This window comes from Myripristis murdjan, chromosome 13 (assembly GCF_902150065.1).
Source record: "Myripristis murdjan chromosome 13, fMyrMur1.1, whole genome shotgun sequence".
Taxonomy (NCBI): Eukaryota; Metazoa; Chordata; class Actinopteri; order Holocentriformes; family Holocentridae; genus Myripristis; species Myripristis murdjan.
The window spans coordinates 35,475,527-35,492,401 of record NC_043992.1 but is presented as its reverse complement, the minus strand read 5'-3'; the positions used below and the strand labels follow the sequence as shown (position 1 = coordinate 35,492,401).

Sequence of the window (16,875 nt, the reverse complement as noted above, 5' to 3'; positions counted from 1 at the left end):
ACAGCAGGATTTTGCAGACCCAAATATTCCATCTGCTTGGCATACATATCTCTAAATCTGGCACTCACTGTTACATAAAATGACTTAGAGCTGCTACAACATATCAATCTTAACAAGTCGCTTACAGCCAATTGTTGAGTATTAATGTCTGCGTTCTCTTAAAAACTTGGACCAGTGGGGACAGACCATTACACTGTTCCCAGTACAATGCAATGCAATACAGTCAACATATTTCAAGAATGCTATTCAGTCTCGTAACATTTTCTTGGTGTCAGTACAGTAAACTGTGTTTTTCAAGATGTTGTCACCTTTCTAAAAAAAAATGTGTTGAAACAAGTGAAACAGTACTGGAAACAAATTAAATTATCTCAATCCACTGACAAATAATACTCACTTTTAAGGAAAACAACACCACGACTGGATATGGGACTAAATTAAGAATGTCATCTTTTTGCAGTTTATTTATCAGACACAGTTTTTGTCTGTCCTTAGCAATAGATTTAATGTGTGGTGGTGCATCATCAGGATAACAGATCTCCTTTGGGCTCTTTTAATAACATCATCTTTTCATGCCTCAAAGTGGTTTAGCAGTTCATGTGCATCTTGTGAATATGTGTAAGAAAAAATGTGGAAATGCATTCACCAAGACTTGTGAAACATACCATACAGTCCACCCAATAAATCACATAAAACAGTTGGCATCTGATATAAAAAGTGTGAATTCTAAGTGGTTGTGTTGAATTATGTTCTGCCCCTCATGTTTGCATACTTGTGTAAAATCAAGTATAAAAAATGAATGCATACATGTGTAATTTATCAAATCAACAATTAATGGTAGAGCCCTTTACATTTGTGGATAGAAAAGGGTCTTAAAGGGGTTCTGGGTGGTCCAGGAATGAGCCTGAACTGCCGCCATCCTCCCGGAGTGGCGGGTGAGACTCGTGGTATATAAACTCTCGCTCTGACTCTGCTCCTGTTACTCTGGGTCTGGGAGGCTTGCTAAGAAACTAAGGATGAAGCTCCTTTTTGTAGCTGCCTTTGCAGTCTTTGTGCTGTCTAGCTTTGACAAGGCTGACTCCTCAGCTTATGACAAAATAGTAGCTCACAGTCGTATCAGGGCAAGAAAAGAGGGGTAAGTGCATCATCATTTTCACTATTATTATCATTTTCTACAGTATGTTGACATCTTTGAAATGTCATATTATCTGATTTTATATGCAGTGTTACTGAGCCTTGAGCATGGGAGGCATCAAAAGTTCATAAGATTAAGCATGTCTAGACACATTTGGATGGAAATTTGCTTCTGCTACATTTTGATATAAAATCTGCAATGTGATCAAGTACCTTACTTTTTTGTGTTTTCCTTTTTTAAGAGAGGTTACCTTTTCATTTGTAAAATTTTTCATGAACCACGAATTATGATAAATTTCCTCAGAAATTGTTTCCTAACAGAACTAAGTGTGAAGTCATTATCCACATTTGACAAGACACTCTCTAACCCAGCAGGGGCAGTTGTCATTATTCCTATTTGACTGTATGAATAATTGTTTAGCACCCAGAAGGGCTAGTAAACAATTTTTCATTCATATTTCACAGTATCTGCTTTCAGAGATTTCAGAGAAATTTGCTCAGTGTTTTGCCTGTAATTCCTTGTCACCCCTGGTGCTCCTCAGACCCAATGTCTGCGCTCTCCAGCAAGTCATGGGGACCAAGAAGAAGTACTTTAGCACTTGCCGCAATTGGTACCAAGGAGCCATCTGTGGAAAGAAAGCGTAAGTGTTGTTTTATGATTCCAGCGGGACAAGATGTTTCCTGTATTCAAAGATGAACATTACAAGCATATCCGGGTCCTAATAGTTGAATGTGAACCTCGTTATACTATTCAGAGTCTTCTTCTCGTTCCTGATTTGGGGTTTTCATGGAAACTTGGATGTTTCCGTAGAGACGGACGTCTGTGATATTACTTTAAATGTGAAAAACACATTTTTGAATGCTGCCCTAACCCCTTTGTGTTCAAGAATTTCCTATTCCGTATCATTAATTGTAATATAAAGGTTTTTATAACATTGGTCGGCTTGGTTGGCTTTCACAGTGGTGATCTACTGACTCCAGAATAGACAACAACATTCATGAATGGAAAAAAACATCAGCTCAGACAAATTCGTATATACAATCCATCTTTTGCTTATTGTTCCAGCACTCCCTGCACTTTTGTGTTTAGACACAGATCAAAGCCATCCTATTTTACAGTCTCTCACACACACATGCACAGTTTGCCCTCTACTCTTTGACTTGAGTCATGTTCAACTCTCTGAAGAGGCTGCATACTTCATGATGAGTGAAGTCCACTCACTGAACTTGGCAAACGACACAGCCAAAGAATGCAATTTATTTCAGTGGGAGTGTCAGACTTGTTTCGTTTTTTTCCTGACATGGGACTATGGAATCAATCAAAAGATAACTTGGAAGGGCCAAAGAAGTGCAGGGGTGCTCAACACATTGTGTTCACATGGAAAAGCTCACAAGAGCCACACTTCTGGTTATGCTGAGTGAGTATTTCCAATGAGAGGGCAGCCCATGAATAGCATATTGGATTTTTACCCTCTGTTGCCCCCCAGCTTGTGTTGCTGCTCTACAAACATACAAGTCAACCAATTTTTTATGACATTCCTCCTGTTTCTTCACCATGTTAACTGCCTCTAGTAGGAATAGACTCATGCATATCACACACAGCGCCTCCAAAATCATTGGCCTCCCATCCCCAGTGTCTTAGACTTCAACAGTAAAGCCATTGCACACAGAGCCCACACCCTTTGCACATGACCCCAGGCACCCCCCCCCCCCCCAACCCATTCTTCACTCTACTCCCATCTGGGCGCAGATGCACAATCCTGGCCTGGACGCTATGGAAGGAGTTTTGTCTCCTCTGCCATAGCGTTACTAAACAAAACACCCCTGTAGCTCTTGGGTACAGGTGGTATGTGCATAAGGTTGTGTGCATAAATGTGGATGTACTCTGTATGGATGTTTTTTTTTGTTGTTGTTGTTCATGTAGTCATATGATGGTGTTTATTTTATTTATATGCCTTTGTGTATGTGAGGCACTGTACAGATTGGTAGCAACAAATTATCTTTTTAAAGGAAAACAACAAATCTATTTATCTAACTATCTTTAGTCATAGATCTGCAAACATTTCCCAGATGCATAGCTGCACTGGAGGCAGAGATAATCTTACTGACTGCGTCAAACTCATTGGGCGGAGCCACAGTTTTGACTTATTTAGTATTTTGTTTGTTCGTTACCATGCCATTTATGGTTTGGAGGTTGAAGAGTACTACATGTTACTGAGATAGCGAGAGGCTCACATTATTAGCTTGCACTTGTAAGGTCAGCTGGATAACTAGCCATGTCTACATTTTTTCCATGAGCAGCACGGCTGCTAGGCTTCATCATGTGAGCTCCCACCTCTCTGTCCACAAAGCCTCTAGAGAGAGCAAGTACATTGACCAGTGTTCATTTATTATCTTTTTAGCACAATTTTAGTGCTCTATGTCGCCCCCTGGAGGTGGCCTCACCTAATCTAGGTAGAATGTGCCCCAATATATTCACTGCTTTCCTTTTTAATTACTCTGTGGGCTTCAGTCTAACATTATGTAGCCAGAGGTAGTGTCTCTAATATAACCACAAAAACTATTTTTTGGCTATGGCCTTTCTTGTTTGACTAAATCAGTGACATTAATTCTGCCTCTAGTGGAGGAATTGCCTTTGAGAAATGTTTGTATAACTGAAACCAAATCTGCCTATCAGAAAGAGGTTCAGTAGCATTTTCTCCGTTTGCCACATACACCATCTACTGTTTTTGACAGTTATTATCATTCTCAGTGAAACATATCTTTTGTAGAGATGCTGACCAATCAAAAGTTTCCAGTTCCACGGCCAGACAGTCTGGATTTCCTCCGTGTGGGAGAGCAATACAGAGAGGGTTTTGCTGAGTTCGCATCAGTGGGGCTTGTGTGTGATCTCATCCCAGTCCCTCCAACTCCATTTAACTGATGTGAATCTAACTGTAAGAAAATGGCAGCTTGCCATGACATAGGAGCCTCTGCTCAGACAGCTTAGTCTGTTCCTGTCCACACTGTCTGAGACGTGAACCGTGCATGACAGCCGTGAACACTCAGCCACAGCTTTGCTTCCTTTACTAAAAGAAACAAATTTCTGCTAGAAGCCTTGGATTTCTATCTGAAGCCTCCATGATTAGTCATAAATAGCTACTGACTGCTATTTATCCACTTAAGATTGTCATATATTATAATACACTGGATGAAATTATTTTGGACTATTTCAAGTCTAGTTAAATGGGAATTAAATGGGCCTTGTGTTTCCATTTACACGCAGCAGTTTGAGTGTCATGATCACCACCTACTATCCTGACCAATTATTATACTGCAATTACATAAAATATCATTTCTGTGGTTTAATGTCACAGTCAAAATGGAATTTTCTTTCACTTATATTTCCAACCAAAAATGTAAAGAAAGTCAGTATATGTCGGGAATATGATTCCTGTATTTTATTGAACAAGTATGATTGCGGTTGCATGTGCCCCTTTCTATTATCAAATTATCCTGTTACATATCTGTTAGCTCCGAGCCCTGCTGACTGAGCCGCTGTTGTCTGTTTTGAACCACAAAACAGCACACACAGAGCATCTCTGGTGTGCAGATTTTAAAGAGGAGCTGCTGATGAAGAGGATCTGCTAAAAATAGAAACTTCATTGCCCTCCTCAGATAAAGAGCATCCGTCTTCTTCCAGATGACTTTCATGTTATATGTCCCTGATTCCAGTGGGGAGACTGGGAGTCTTGCAGATCAGCCACTGTTTTATGACCATGTGCAGCTGTTCAGCATCATCACTGAAGTTCACTCTCATGCATTACCAAATTTTATGGCAGTTGTTACATTATGCTCTCTGTATGATAACCGTTTATGCAACAGAAGGAAGTGATGAAGTTCCTGAATTGATAACTAACAGAAACTGGCTTGATGTTTGCTGTGTCCCCACTGTAAATTGCAAAATGCCATCAAAATCAAAAAGTACACTAACATTTGTACTTTAATTATGTTGACGAAAACGGTAACAGGCAGCCTCCCTTTATGGAGGTTTCCCACTATAAATATAAATGTGGGCCATCTGTACCATAATGAACTCTCTAGCCAACTGCGCACTCATGTGGTATTGTTTACATCTAATAGCGTTGTATTCCTGCGGTGATGTTAATGTTTTGTAGGTGTTTTTATTATTTCATACCTCCAACCCTGATAATTACTGGGGGTGAAACAACAGCTGCACCGAGGATTTTACCCTCTTCCTCACAAGCTTGATTTATGGATACTGTGCCTGATCCTGTTCGAAAGGAGAGGAGACACGGCCCCTTACATGCTTGTCCAACAACAAAAAACATTTCTCTTTTGCATCCAATCATTAGAAATTTTACTGTACATATTAAACATATTTATAGTCTGCTGTAAAAACTTTACGTCGTGTGTGAGGTGCCAGATTTGTTATAGGCAATGATGTTCTTTTTCAATGTAGTGCAACTGTTTCCATAAAGACCATCAAACTCTGTGTGGCAGCAGTTCAAATGTTCCCGATTCTAACCAAGATTTCCGTATACTCAGAACTTTAATTACAGTTTTTCAAGACCAAAAGCATAATGTCTCTGAGGTTAACCAAATGTCGACTAGTGGCCAAACTAATTGTTTAGCTTCAAAGATGAGGCCATGGTAGTATAAATCCTCTACTGTAATGGTAGCATAATCCTGGAAGCACCCTTTCCATTGGGTTTTGGCCCAAGTCATGGGACCACATGGCCTGTTTGGGTAATGAAAGAGCTAATGAGGAACATATGGAAACACAGAATACACACGAGTAACATTAAATGATGATTCAGCTCAAAACATGGCAGCCAGAAAAGTAAATGTCTCACACTGCTGTCTTGAAAGACGCTTGCAAGCAGCTGCAAATTCAAAGGATGTGGTACTTATTAGTTGTAACATCGCGCTCATGATTTGTGTTTTGCCTGCAGGACTGTGCTTTATGAGTGCTGCCCAGGTTACATGAAGCTGGATGGCATGCCTGGTTGCCCCGCAGGTACAGTGTGTAACTTGTTCAAGATGCCATCGACATGTAGAGGTTAGACGCAGACATAACCCCTGACTGTAGAGCAGCCACCTCTACTGATTGAAAGCAGACCGACTAAACTTATAAAAGAAAGACTCCCACACATGTTGCCCACATAAGCAGATTCTTCCTTTTCTTTGACAAACATTGCAGAGGCATGAAAATTCCATTGTCAGAAAGACAGCGTTATACGTGATGATGCTCATAGCACATTTCTCTCTGCAGTGGCACCGATTGATCACGTGTATGGCACTTTGGGTATGGTGAAAGCCACATCCACCCAGAGCTACTCAGACATCTCCAAGCTGAGGCCTGAGATTGAGGGGTCTGGATCCTACACCTTCTTTGCCCCCAGCAACGACGCCTGGGAGCTTTTGGACCCAGTAAGTCGCGACAAACGGGAAAAAAAAGTCGTAAAGATCTCTGACTGTGCACAAACAAACATTTTACATGCTCTTTTCCTTGCCTCTCAGGTAGTGAGGAGTGCATTGGTCAGCAACGTCAACATCGAGTTGTACAACGCCCTCCACTATCACATGGTCAACAAACGCCTCTTGACCAAAGACTTGAAGAACGGAATGACTGCCACCTCCATGTACAATGACCTCGGCCTCTTTATCAACCATTACTCCAACGGGGTGAGTATTACTATGAGCAATGATGACCCCGCAATATACTAGAAATAGGATTTCCGATGGTGCGATATTTAAGGTTATGTTGTGTGCAGGTAGTGACCGTGAACTGTGCCAGGATCATCCACGGTAACCAGATTGCCACCAACGGTGTGGTGCACGTCATTGACCGCGTCATTAGTGCTGTAGGAAACACCATCCAGGACGTGATTGAGGTTGACGACGATCTGTCAACTCTGAGTGTGAGTGCGCAGATGGTCACCGGACTCTGCTCTAATCTCTTCTATTGCCTTCTATTCTGTTCTGTTGTACGCTTAAGTCTAATCACAAGGCCCTTGTTGCTGTCTCCCTCTAGGACGTGGCTCTTGCCTCTGGTTTGCTGGACAAGCTGGGTCAGGCAGGACAGTACACTCTCTTCGCACCCACCAATGAAGCTTTTGACAGGCTGGGCAGAGATGTGCTGAACCGAATTAAGACCAACAAGGAGGCCCTCCAAGGTAAACCACAGCCCATTCTCAGAGATCTCTCACCTGGCTAGAAATGCCCATCACTTCTGCAAGGTAAAGATCACACAAGGCCGTTTTAAACAGAGCAGCGGAGACTCTGACAATTTATTTTAACTGTGGCCGGAGTCCAAACCACGGCCATATTTATATTTAATGAACACGGCACAGGAAAAAGAAAATCAACTGCTCCCCGGTGGCATGTTTGCCGATTTGATTCACACGTATGTTCAGCTTTCTCGTACGTCAAACTTTTTTCCTATTCAAAACACATGAAACCATAACAACCCGAACAGCGACTCTGGAGCTCTCAGGAAGCTGGCGAGCTGCACATACCAAAGTTGTGCCGCCATGTAATAAAAATAAGTCTCGTCTCAAATGTTGCGTGAGATTGTATGAAGAAAGTCAGACAAAACAGACAAATTATTTGACTTTTTCATTCTGTGATTGTTTTTCTTGTTTTGGGCAGTTACATTCAATCAGAATATGCATACTGTCGCTGTTCTTAGTGTGTTAAAACATTTGCAGTGATTGTAATCACAAGTCAAGTTGGCAAGTTGGTGTCCTTACACACAGAGGTTATGGGCTCAGGAAAAAAAAAAAAAAACAAGCAGCATCGCAACATTATTTTGATTTTTGTCAACACTGAAAGGCAGGAAACAGCTGCTTCACTGAGCAAGCTGGGCAAGCTGTCAGCGGTTCATCCCAAACCTTTTTATTAGCCCACAGCTCACCCTGTGATGTGAGACCCGGCCTTTTCACACAAACAGAGGAGTGGAGAAATCATGAGTCTTCCTCACTCAAGGACCCAAGGGATCCAAGGGCTCTTCAGGTTGCCAGTGGTTTATATGCTCAGCTGCACGTAAAACTAAGAGGAGCAAAATACAGTGCAGTCAGCCAACTGACCTACTCTGACTCAAATATTAATCTATTTCTTACCCACACGATCCATAGAAAATACCACAAACTTTTCTCTGCAGGATATAATGTGTCTCCACAGCGATACATCAAACCACAAGAATCTAAATCACACCAGAGAAATTTAATTTAAAACTCTGCTTTGCCTTTTGCAGCTCTGCTGAATTTCCACCTCCTGAACTCAGTCCAGTGCTCGGAGGCCATCATGAGCGGCACCTCCTATGAGACGCTGGAGGGCAAGAACATTGAGATCGGCTGTGATGGCGACAGTCTCACAGTCAATGGTGTCAAGATGGTACGGAAGAAGGACATTGTCACCTCCAACGGTGTCATCCACCTCATTGACCAAGTGCTCATGCCTGACTCAGGTTAGACTCCCATCTCCTTTTTTTATTTCTGCAGATTCCAGTGATGACTACATGAATATATCGTGTAGAGGCATAACAGTTTATTCACTGTATTTATGCATTGAATATAAATTTCGCCAATTCCGATAAAAGAATGAAAGAATAGAATGGATCACTCTAAGGTCAGTGTCTTAAAAAAAAGAAACAGATCTAACTTGCTGATCTAACAGAGTACAGTGAAATGCAACTTTTTTCTGTCTACGGTATATTATTCTTTTTTTTTTTAAGAACAAATAATGTTGAAGTATTTTGTTGTCTGACATTAATGGAAGTTAGATTTTGTGTGAAAATGCTAAATTGAATCGTTGACTGGAATCATTATGTAGAAATTAACATGCAACTGACTTGTTAGTGAAACAGAAACATTGTTTTTAAATCAGACCACCAACAAGTGAATCATGAATTGAATTGAAACTCTGTTAAACCAACGACTGACACTCCTAATTTTGTAAGGCACAGGATTTTTATATCATTCAAATTTTAATTTGGTTGGGATTCCCTGTGCCCTCTAAGCTAAGCAGGTGATGGAACTGACCGACAGTTCCCAGTCCACCTTCAGTGACCTGGTGTCCGAGCTGGGCCTGTCTGCCGCCATGAGACCAGAGGCTGAATACACTCTGCTCGCTCCCCTCAACGTTGCTTTCAATGGTGAGTCACACACTGCTTGTTGCGTCCTGAGTGCCCCTCTTTTCCCCCGTCTCCTCTCCCTCAGCAGGTGGGTAAATATGCGCCCTGCCTCCAAACTCAGCTACAGTCTGGAAAACAGTGGATTTTTTTTTTTTTTTTTTTAAATAAAATCTTGCACTCATGCTGACTCGCAAGTTAGCAGATTTTATGCTCATATATGGAGCTCCAGGGGAATGACTGTTGAAGTGGGACATTACTGAAGCTTCATTCCATGTAAGACCAAAGAATACACCACTACCCGTAATCCCAGGGAAAACTCCATGATTGCACAAGAGGGAAGTGCAGATGTGTTGTTCCTAGTGCAAGATTTTTCAGTTAATCAACACAGAATGTCTTTCATCATTTGAAGTATATAATTATATGTGTGATGATGTGTAATAATGTAAAGATAGGTGTAAGGAATCCCTAAGACGGCAACAGCTGTGTGTAAGGGTAACCTTAAATACACTCTGTATGAATTCTTTTCTACCCTGAAACATGATTTGTAGGTTTCCACACATCATCCACATAAAGAAATGTGCAATAAATGACATCACCGGTCGCAGATGTGGCTTTCCTCAAGGTTAAGGCGTCTGCTTCTGCTCTTGGGACAATGATGAGAATAAGATTATTAATGCAGATGTTGTTGCTTGGGCAGATGATACTGTGTTGTTGGTATTTTTAACTGTTTCCATCGTTATAGTAAATGGGAGACATAAAGACTTTTCTTTCGTTTATAGATGAGGTAATGTCCATGGATCAGAGTTGGCTCAGGATCATCCTGGAGAACCACATCTTGAAGAGAAAGATTGTTTTGAGCGAACTCTACAATGGCCAGCAGTTGGAGACCATTGGAGGAAAGTTTCTGAGGGTCTTCATCTACCGCTCCGTGAGTCCCCTTTTATTCCTCTGAAGTTGTGCTGAAAAAAAAAATCATGGCTGCGTGCCAGTAAACACATGCTACATGCATTATCCCTTTCATTTGGCTATTAATCAGTGTGTCCTTAAGAGGCAGCATCAGTGTCCATGCCCTTTCTGTGACCTGTGGATTATTTCTGCAGGCGGTGTGCATTGAGAATTCGTGTCTGGTAAGAGGCAGTAAAGAGGGAAGCAACGGAGCCCTTCATGTCATGAGGATGCTGATGAAGCCGGCCGAGAAAAATATGTTTGAGATTCTGACGGAAAATGGAGGCTTCAAGTAAGTACAGAGAGACGTTGATGAAAGTGGTCTCGGGCATTAAAATGTAGTATAATACTGAAACCACATATTTCTCTATCTTTCCATCAAATCCACATGGCACATATGGCAATGAGAAAGTGCTGTTCTTGCATTATCTCAGCCCTCAGTGGTTTCTGCAACAGCCAAATAGCCGTTTTCTTCTCTGTGCTGCAGGATCTTTTTGTCCCTGGTAGAAACTGCTGGCTTGACTGACCTACTGAAACAGGAGGGAGATTTTACTCTGTTTGCCCCCAGTGATAAAGCTTTTGCTTCTGTGAGCGAGAGGGAATTGGACATGCTGAGGGGTAAGTGTCCCACACTCCCTCCTTTTTGGTTGTGAGTCAGCGCCTGTGTCTCAATTTGAAAATAAACACCACCTGCAAAAATGAATAACACATTATAATGAATGAGTGAATGAACAATACAATCTAATTTTTTTTTTTAAATGCCCTGCAGTAAGTATTTGCCATTCTGCATTTCAGGTGATATCAATGCCCTCAGAACCATCCTTCTGTATCACTTCAATAATGGCGTCTTCCTTGGTGGAGGTTTGGAGAGTGGGGTGACAAACCTTCTCAAGACTCTCCAGGGCAACAACCTCAAAGTGGTGTTTGTAAGTTCTGTGTCTAGAAAACCTTTTTTCCTATGTAGGGCGGCCAAGTTGCCATGGCCATCAGCAAATAGCAAGTATTTTGAGTGCATGTTTTGCAGCTGTCCAATATGACTGTACATCAAATAAAAATCAGAATTCAAATAGAGCATTAGTTGAAATCTTGATCTTGAAACTGTGCTCTCAGGCCATTGATTTTATTTTCCTCAGAATAGTGTACACGCCTCATATTTTCAGTTGCGAGTTTGATCAAGTAATTCATTTTGTGGTTTTTCATGTCTGCAATTGTTCTAATTATCTCCCCTAGGCAAACAACAGCGTGCAAGTGAATTCTGTCAAAGTCCCTGAGTCTGATATTATGGCCACTAATGGGGTCGTTCACTTTGTCAACAGTCTGCTGTATCCTGAAGGTATGATTTTCAGCTCAGCCAACTTTGGTCTTGTTCCATTCCCTTTGTAAAGCTGTCAAAAGATGCTCCCTGGGTGCTCTTTTTTTTTTTTTTTTTTTTTTTTTTTTTTATTGCCATAGCTGGTTTTAAAGGCCCTGTGTGGTTAACGCCCTGTGCTTTGCTCTAGATATCCCTGTTGGAAGCCAGAATCTCCTTGGGCTGTTGCGGAGGCTTATCACTTACATCCAGATCAAGGTGCTGTATCAAAAATTGGCCTTTATTATTGAAGCCTCAAGACTGTAGGGCAGGGTTTGGCGCCTGTGAATATACAGGTGTTTTTCATTACTCTTCCTCTTAGCAAGTCTGCCAACACACAATTTATGTCACTTCACATAAAGTGCTAACAGACAAGATCATGCTCGAATCTGGTAGAAAATCACCTTTGCAAGGTCTTAAACCTTTTGAACTTTTGTGTCAGAACACATTAATTTGCGTTGGACTGAGTTCAGTTGTTGGCTTAGACTGTCTTATGGATGGTTTTTTCCAGATTAATTGTTTATGGGCTTCCCTGCAGCATTTATTTGACATGCATTTCCCATTTTACATATATTTACTGTACTGCACGAGTTCTCAAGAATTCTGCAACGATATATCTTTTCCTTTTTATTTGCAGTACGTTTCTGGATACAGATACCAGGAAATTCCCCTCACATTTATGAGTAAGTATCAATAATACACTTTAATGTTTTTAGATTTCTTTGCAATACAACTTCTTTAGCTTATTTTAGGCATTCTCTACCGTCATTAACTGCTTTATATCTCCTGTTGTTATTAGAGAGGATCGTCACTCGTGTCATCCAGGAAGGTACAGTAAATGATGATTAATGAGTATCATCATCATGTGATTCCTAATCCAAATAGTCTGACAGATAATGTCAAGTATATCAACCTTGGCACTCATAAATAAGGGAGGATACTGACTGAATTGAAACAGATACTCATCACTGATGTCTCTTGGCATATTAAGATAATTACACACATGCATGCAAGCACATGCACACACAAACACCAGTAGGAGAATTCAAAGCAGAAAGCTATAAGTGCCACTTATCTGAGAATCTGTTTAGTACTGCACAAGACTTAGTTGTGCATGTCAGGAATGGATAGAAAAAACATGCAGCACATTTTCTGCATCAATGCCAATTGCAAATTAAAGAAAATAAAGTTGTCATTTGATGGACATGCTACTTCTACGATGCTAATACTGTACACCTCTAGAGTCTCAAATGTGCAAAACAATGAAACCCTGAAAAAGGTGTAGGGCAGAAATCCTTTGATTATGAATCACATTTTTCTCAAACAAGTCCTTGCAGATCCAGTGAAAAGTCTGTTTGTCTGCATGCAAATGAAAATATAAAAGTCTGCATCAAGGAGCAATGGTGTGCTGGCTGATGGCACTTCCTGTCGTTCCCAAGAATTTCTTTGGTAAAGGTTTTTTAATGTCAGGTAGTAAAAACTGCCTTTTTCTATTTTTGTTATCTCAGGGGACCCTACCTTCACAAAGGTTACCAGGGTCATCGGGGGTGGTGACCCCAAATTAACAAAGGTTACCAGAGTCATCCAGAGTGGTGAGCCCAAAATCACCAAGGTTACCAGGGTCATCGATGGTGGTGAGCCCACCTACACCAAAGTCACCAGGGTTGTCTCAGGTGAGTCCTTTTCTTTGAATCTATATAACTGTCAATGCCACTTTAAAGAGATATTTCACTCAGGTATGACATGTAGCTTTCTGTAGCCTTATCCTCATGTAAATGTACATGGAGACAGCAGCTACATCAGCACTCCCAGTTGTCAACATGCTAGTCTCTAATTCCTAATTAGAGACCTAATTCACTGGTGTTCATTTTCAGGGCCTTGCGTCAGTAACAGTTTCAGAGTATCAACCAACTGCAATAGCAAACCTTATACCTCAATAGACTATTTTGACTAAAAAGTATTTGTTTGTTTTGACACAGTATCTGACAGCAATGTATTTCACTGTCCTTGCTGTACAAAGACAAAAAGCTCCTCTACTGTTAACTACCGGTCCCAGCTGCTTAAAACTAGTAGCACGTCCGCCCATATATAAACAAGACAGAAAAAAAAAAATCAGCGGTTTCTGCACCTTTGTAGTTGATTTATACCTCTGAACTATTATTCTAGGCAAGGCCCAGACAATAAAAGGAAGTGCTTAGGACTTTGACAACCAATAGAAGAGGCAATGGTGACAATGGAGAGCAGGGACTGCTGATGACACTAGATAATTGTAGATACATTTATATGGGTGTGAGGCTACTGAAAACCAAAACAAAGCAACCACAGCAAAGTGAAGTATCACCATGAGGACTTAATGAATGTTGTCATCTCCAGGCCCGAGTTACTCAGTCAGCAGTAGCACCTCCAACATAGATCTGGAAGGTGAGTGAAAGATACCACTACCCATCATTCAAAAATTCATAATGTGAACATAGAGAGTAAGGCATGTGTGTTAAAACACTGTGGCTTCAAAAAGAGTACAGTGTCACTCGAAAGGTGTCTCCTTCCTCCTCAGGTACTGACGTTTCCCATATTACTATTGAGGGGGACCCAAACGTGCTGAGCCTTGACTCTGAAAAAATTACCAAATTCATCCAAGGTGAGAAATTCTCATCAAAATATGCAAATTAAAACAACTCAGCTAGATTGTGTTTTCAATACGACTCACGTGTCTGTCTCTCTCAGAAGGAGGGGATCCAAGAAGAGGCCCTGGCCGAAGACCAGGTAAGTAACTGTAGCTGTATGAGGAAAAAAATATTACTGCAGTTGGATATGACACCTGTTTACCATGGCGTCATGTGTTTCCTTTATCACCAGCTAACCCCAGGAGGAGGACAAGACTGGCCCAAGACAAGAAAGACGAGTGAACATTGATAAATCAGAATACCGAAAGTGTGTAGACAAAGAGAGCGACACAACCCAGAGCGGACGCTAGTGGTCTTGGCATGGAATGTCAGCGTTTTTAGATATACTGTAATTGCCATAAATGACATAAATAAAACCGTTTTCATAAACAATTCAATGGTGCTTCAAATGTATACCTAAAATGAGGGTGCAATGTCTGAAAAGAGTTTTATAAACCGTATATGTAAATAGTTTTCAAATGAGGATTTTGGCATGACTTTAAAGACATGGAGCGAGTCAGGGTAGCAATAAAATCCTTCAAATCCAAGCTATTAGAGTCACAATAAAAGCCTTTCTGTCCTACAGTTTGCTATGCTTTTTCTAGAGGTGAGGCTTGAGTTTTATTAGACATCTGGAAAGATTGTATAATTCATCTCAGTTTGATGAAGCTTTTGGGGTGCATACATTGAAAATGAAACTTTTATTGGGATGTACTTTCAGGCTCAAACTGTAATATTCTTTTCATTTCTCAGATTGTATGTTGTTAAAAATTCATGTTCATCTTGTCTGTGTTTGTAATATTTGGAGCAATTTATCAACAACAGTGCAGACTGTCTCGTTTGTATTTTCTAAACATTTTCCAATAAAAACGCATTCTTTGATATAAATATTCTGATTTGAAGGGATGGCAATCTAGACTTCTTTCCTATGCCTTTGTCCAGCTGTTAACTAGTACACACTGATTCAGTAAACAGAGTCTTAAAGATAAGGAGTCTGCATCTTGTATTTCTAAGTACAAGATCTATAAAATCAACTGTAAAATTCACCAGTCCTCCTTTTATATGGCCCAGTCATTATTCTGTGTGTTTAAGAGGGAGTCTGGCGTACAGACAGTTGACAGCTCTTGGTAACTTTAGAGTGGAAACTATGCAAAATGTAAAACAAATGCATTCATTTGGTTTCTCCTTTTTTTCTTTCTTCACGCAAACTGTCTCCATATGGTGGAATATGAAACTTGACACAATTCAGAGAAAACTTATACAAGTAGCATAAAAGGAAAATAAACCAGCACTTCTAGATTCATTTGGGTATGTGGAAATAATTGTAGTTATAATTATTGTCATGAGAAAATAAACAGCAATTAATGCAATGCCTTGTATCTTCTTCACTGAACATGCTGTTGTGGTGAAGACAGTTTTTAAGCTGGAGTTTGGAACAGTTTGACCAGTCAAAAAGTGGGTCCTATGGTTGCAGGAGAATTTACAGAACTGTTGTGTGCAGACGCTGGGAGGGGTTGTCTGGGGTCTGGCCCCAACTCTTCTGTTCTTTGGCCGAGCTGCAGAGCTCAGCATTGCAGAGTTTACGGCTTCTTGGTTGGGGTAAAGTGGGGTAAGAGTCAGAGGAGCTGCCAGGATGCACAATATCTTGCACCATAAGAAAACAACAAAAGTAGCAAAATGCTATCAACAGTTTTTTTAGTTTTTTTTTTTTTTTTGGTTTGTTTTGCTGTTTGTTTTTTCAGTTTTAACGTAAAGCAAAACAACTGTTTATTCATAATATGGAGCAGCTTTCAAATTGAAGCCATCCTTATGCACTCGCCACCAAAGTGTTTTCTATCTAAGCCGTGCAAACGCTGTGCTGCAGCAGTGATGCAGATTACAGCTTTCCACATGTGATGGGCTCTGTCTGCACACTCAATCACTGGCCTGTGGTAACTCTGGAAAATAGGCAGAAGCATCCTGCCTGTCAGTGCGGAACAAAAACACTTTATTTTAGCATTTCCTATAAACCTAGACCAGTGGGTCTCTGGGAAATCCCAAACACAGTACAAATCACAGACTGAAGACAGCAGAAAAACACCTTTTCAGTCAGAGTTGAACATATAAAAAAAAATTCAACTCAGTAGTCACAAGCACACATACACCGACCCACACACAGCCCAACACAAATCAATATGAGCAGCAACAGTAAGCTTAAAATTATACATTAAACACCCTAAAATAATTCTACGAATATCTCATTTTTCCCCCTAGTTTTTTGGTTTGGTTCATACTAAATTCAAACAAACAATAAAAAAAAAAATCAGTTCTCTTCCAAATCCAATGCAGAAATCCGTATTCATATATCCTTATACCCAGTAAACCAGAATTGTTTTGTATATGTTGAATCCTGCACCTTATTGCATAAGTATAAACATTCACAGCATCAGTACTTTATATGTGTTACAACAAGCACAGACTGACTGAGTTCACTCTATCTGGCTGAAGCGTGTGAAGGCGTCACGAGCTGGGAGGCTTCTCAGCATGTCATGGCAAAAATACCAGGTACTCAGTTCGATGTTTTGTCACCAAAAATAAATCTACATGTCATAATTTTTTCCAGGCATCATCATGCAAAACATGAAATATTGCTATTGCGTAGCCCATTCTTT

General features: G+C 40.6%; 1 protein-coding gene across 2 annotated transcripts; it reads left to right on the top strand.

Moving 5' to 3' along the window:
* Positions 1 to 999: 999 nt before the first annotated feature.
* Positions 1,000 to 15,106, top strand: postnb (periostin, osteoblast specific factor b). 2 transcript variants are annotated; one of them, XM_030067266.1, is made up of 22 exons: positions 1,000 to 1,132; positions 1,674 to 1,772; positions 6,087 to 6,151; positions 6,407 to 6,564; positions 6,655 to 6,819; positions 6,909 to 7,055; positions 7,169 to 7,310; positions 8,390 to 8,602; positions 9,155 to 9,289; positions 10,048 to 10,196; positions 10,369 to 10,505; positions 10,701 to 10,831; positions 11,009 to 11,139; positions 11,444 to 11,546; positions 11,713 to 11,780; positions 12,199 to 12,244; positions 12,361 to 12,390; positions 13,070 to 13,234; positions 13,935 to 13,982; positions 14,116 to 14,199; positions 14,289 to 14,324; positions 14,418 to 15,106. In XM_030067266.1, exons 1-22 carry the CDS (start codon positions 1,014 to 1,016, stop codon positions 14,465 to 14,467), a joined length of 2,421 nt encoding a protein of 806 aa, XP_029923126.1. In that variant the 5' UTR covers positions 1,000 to 1,013; the 3' UTR covers positions 14,468 to 15,106. The 2 variants fall into 2 exon arrangements, with proteins under 2 accessions (XP_029923126.1, XP_029923125.1); XM_030067265.1 differs by having other exon boundaries at positions 14,286 to 14,324.
* The last annotated feature ends 1,769 nt before the right edge of the window (positions 15,107 to 16,875 follow it).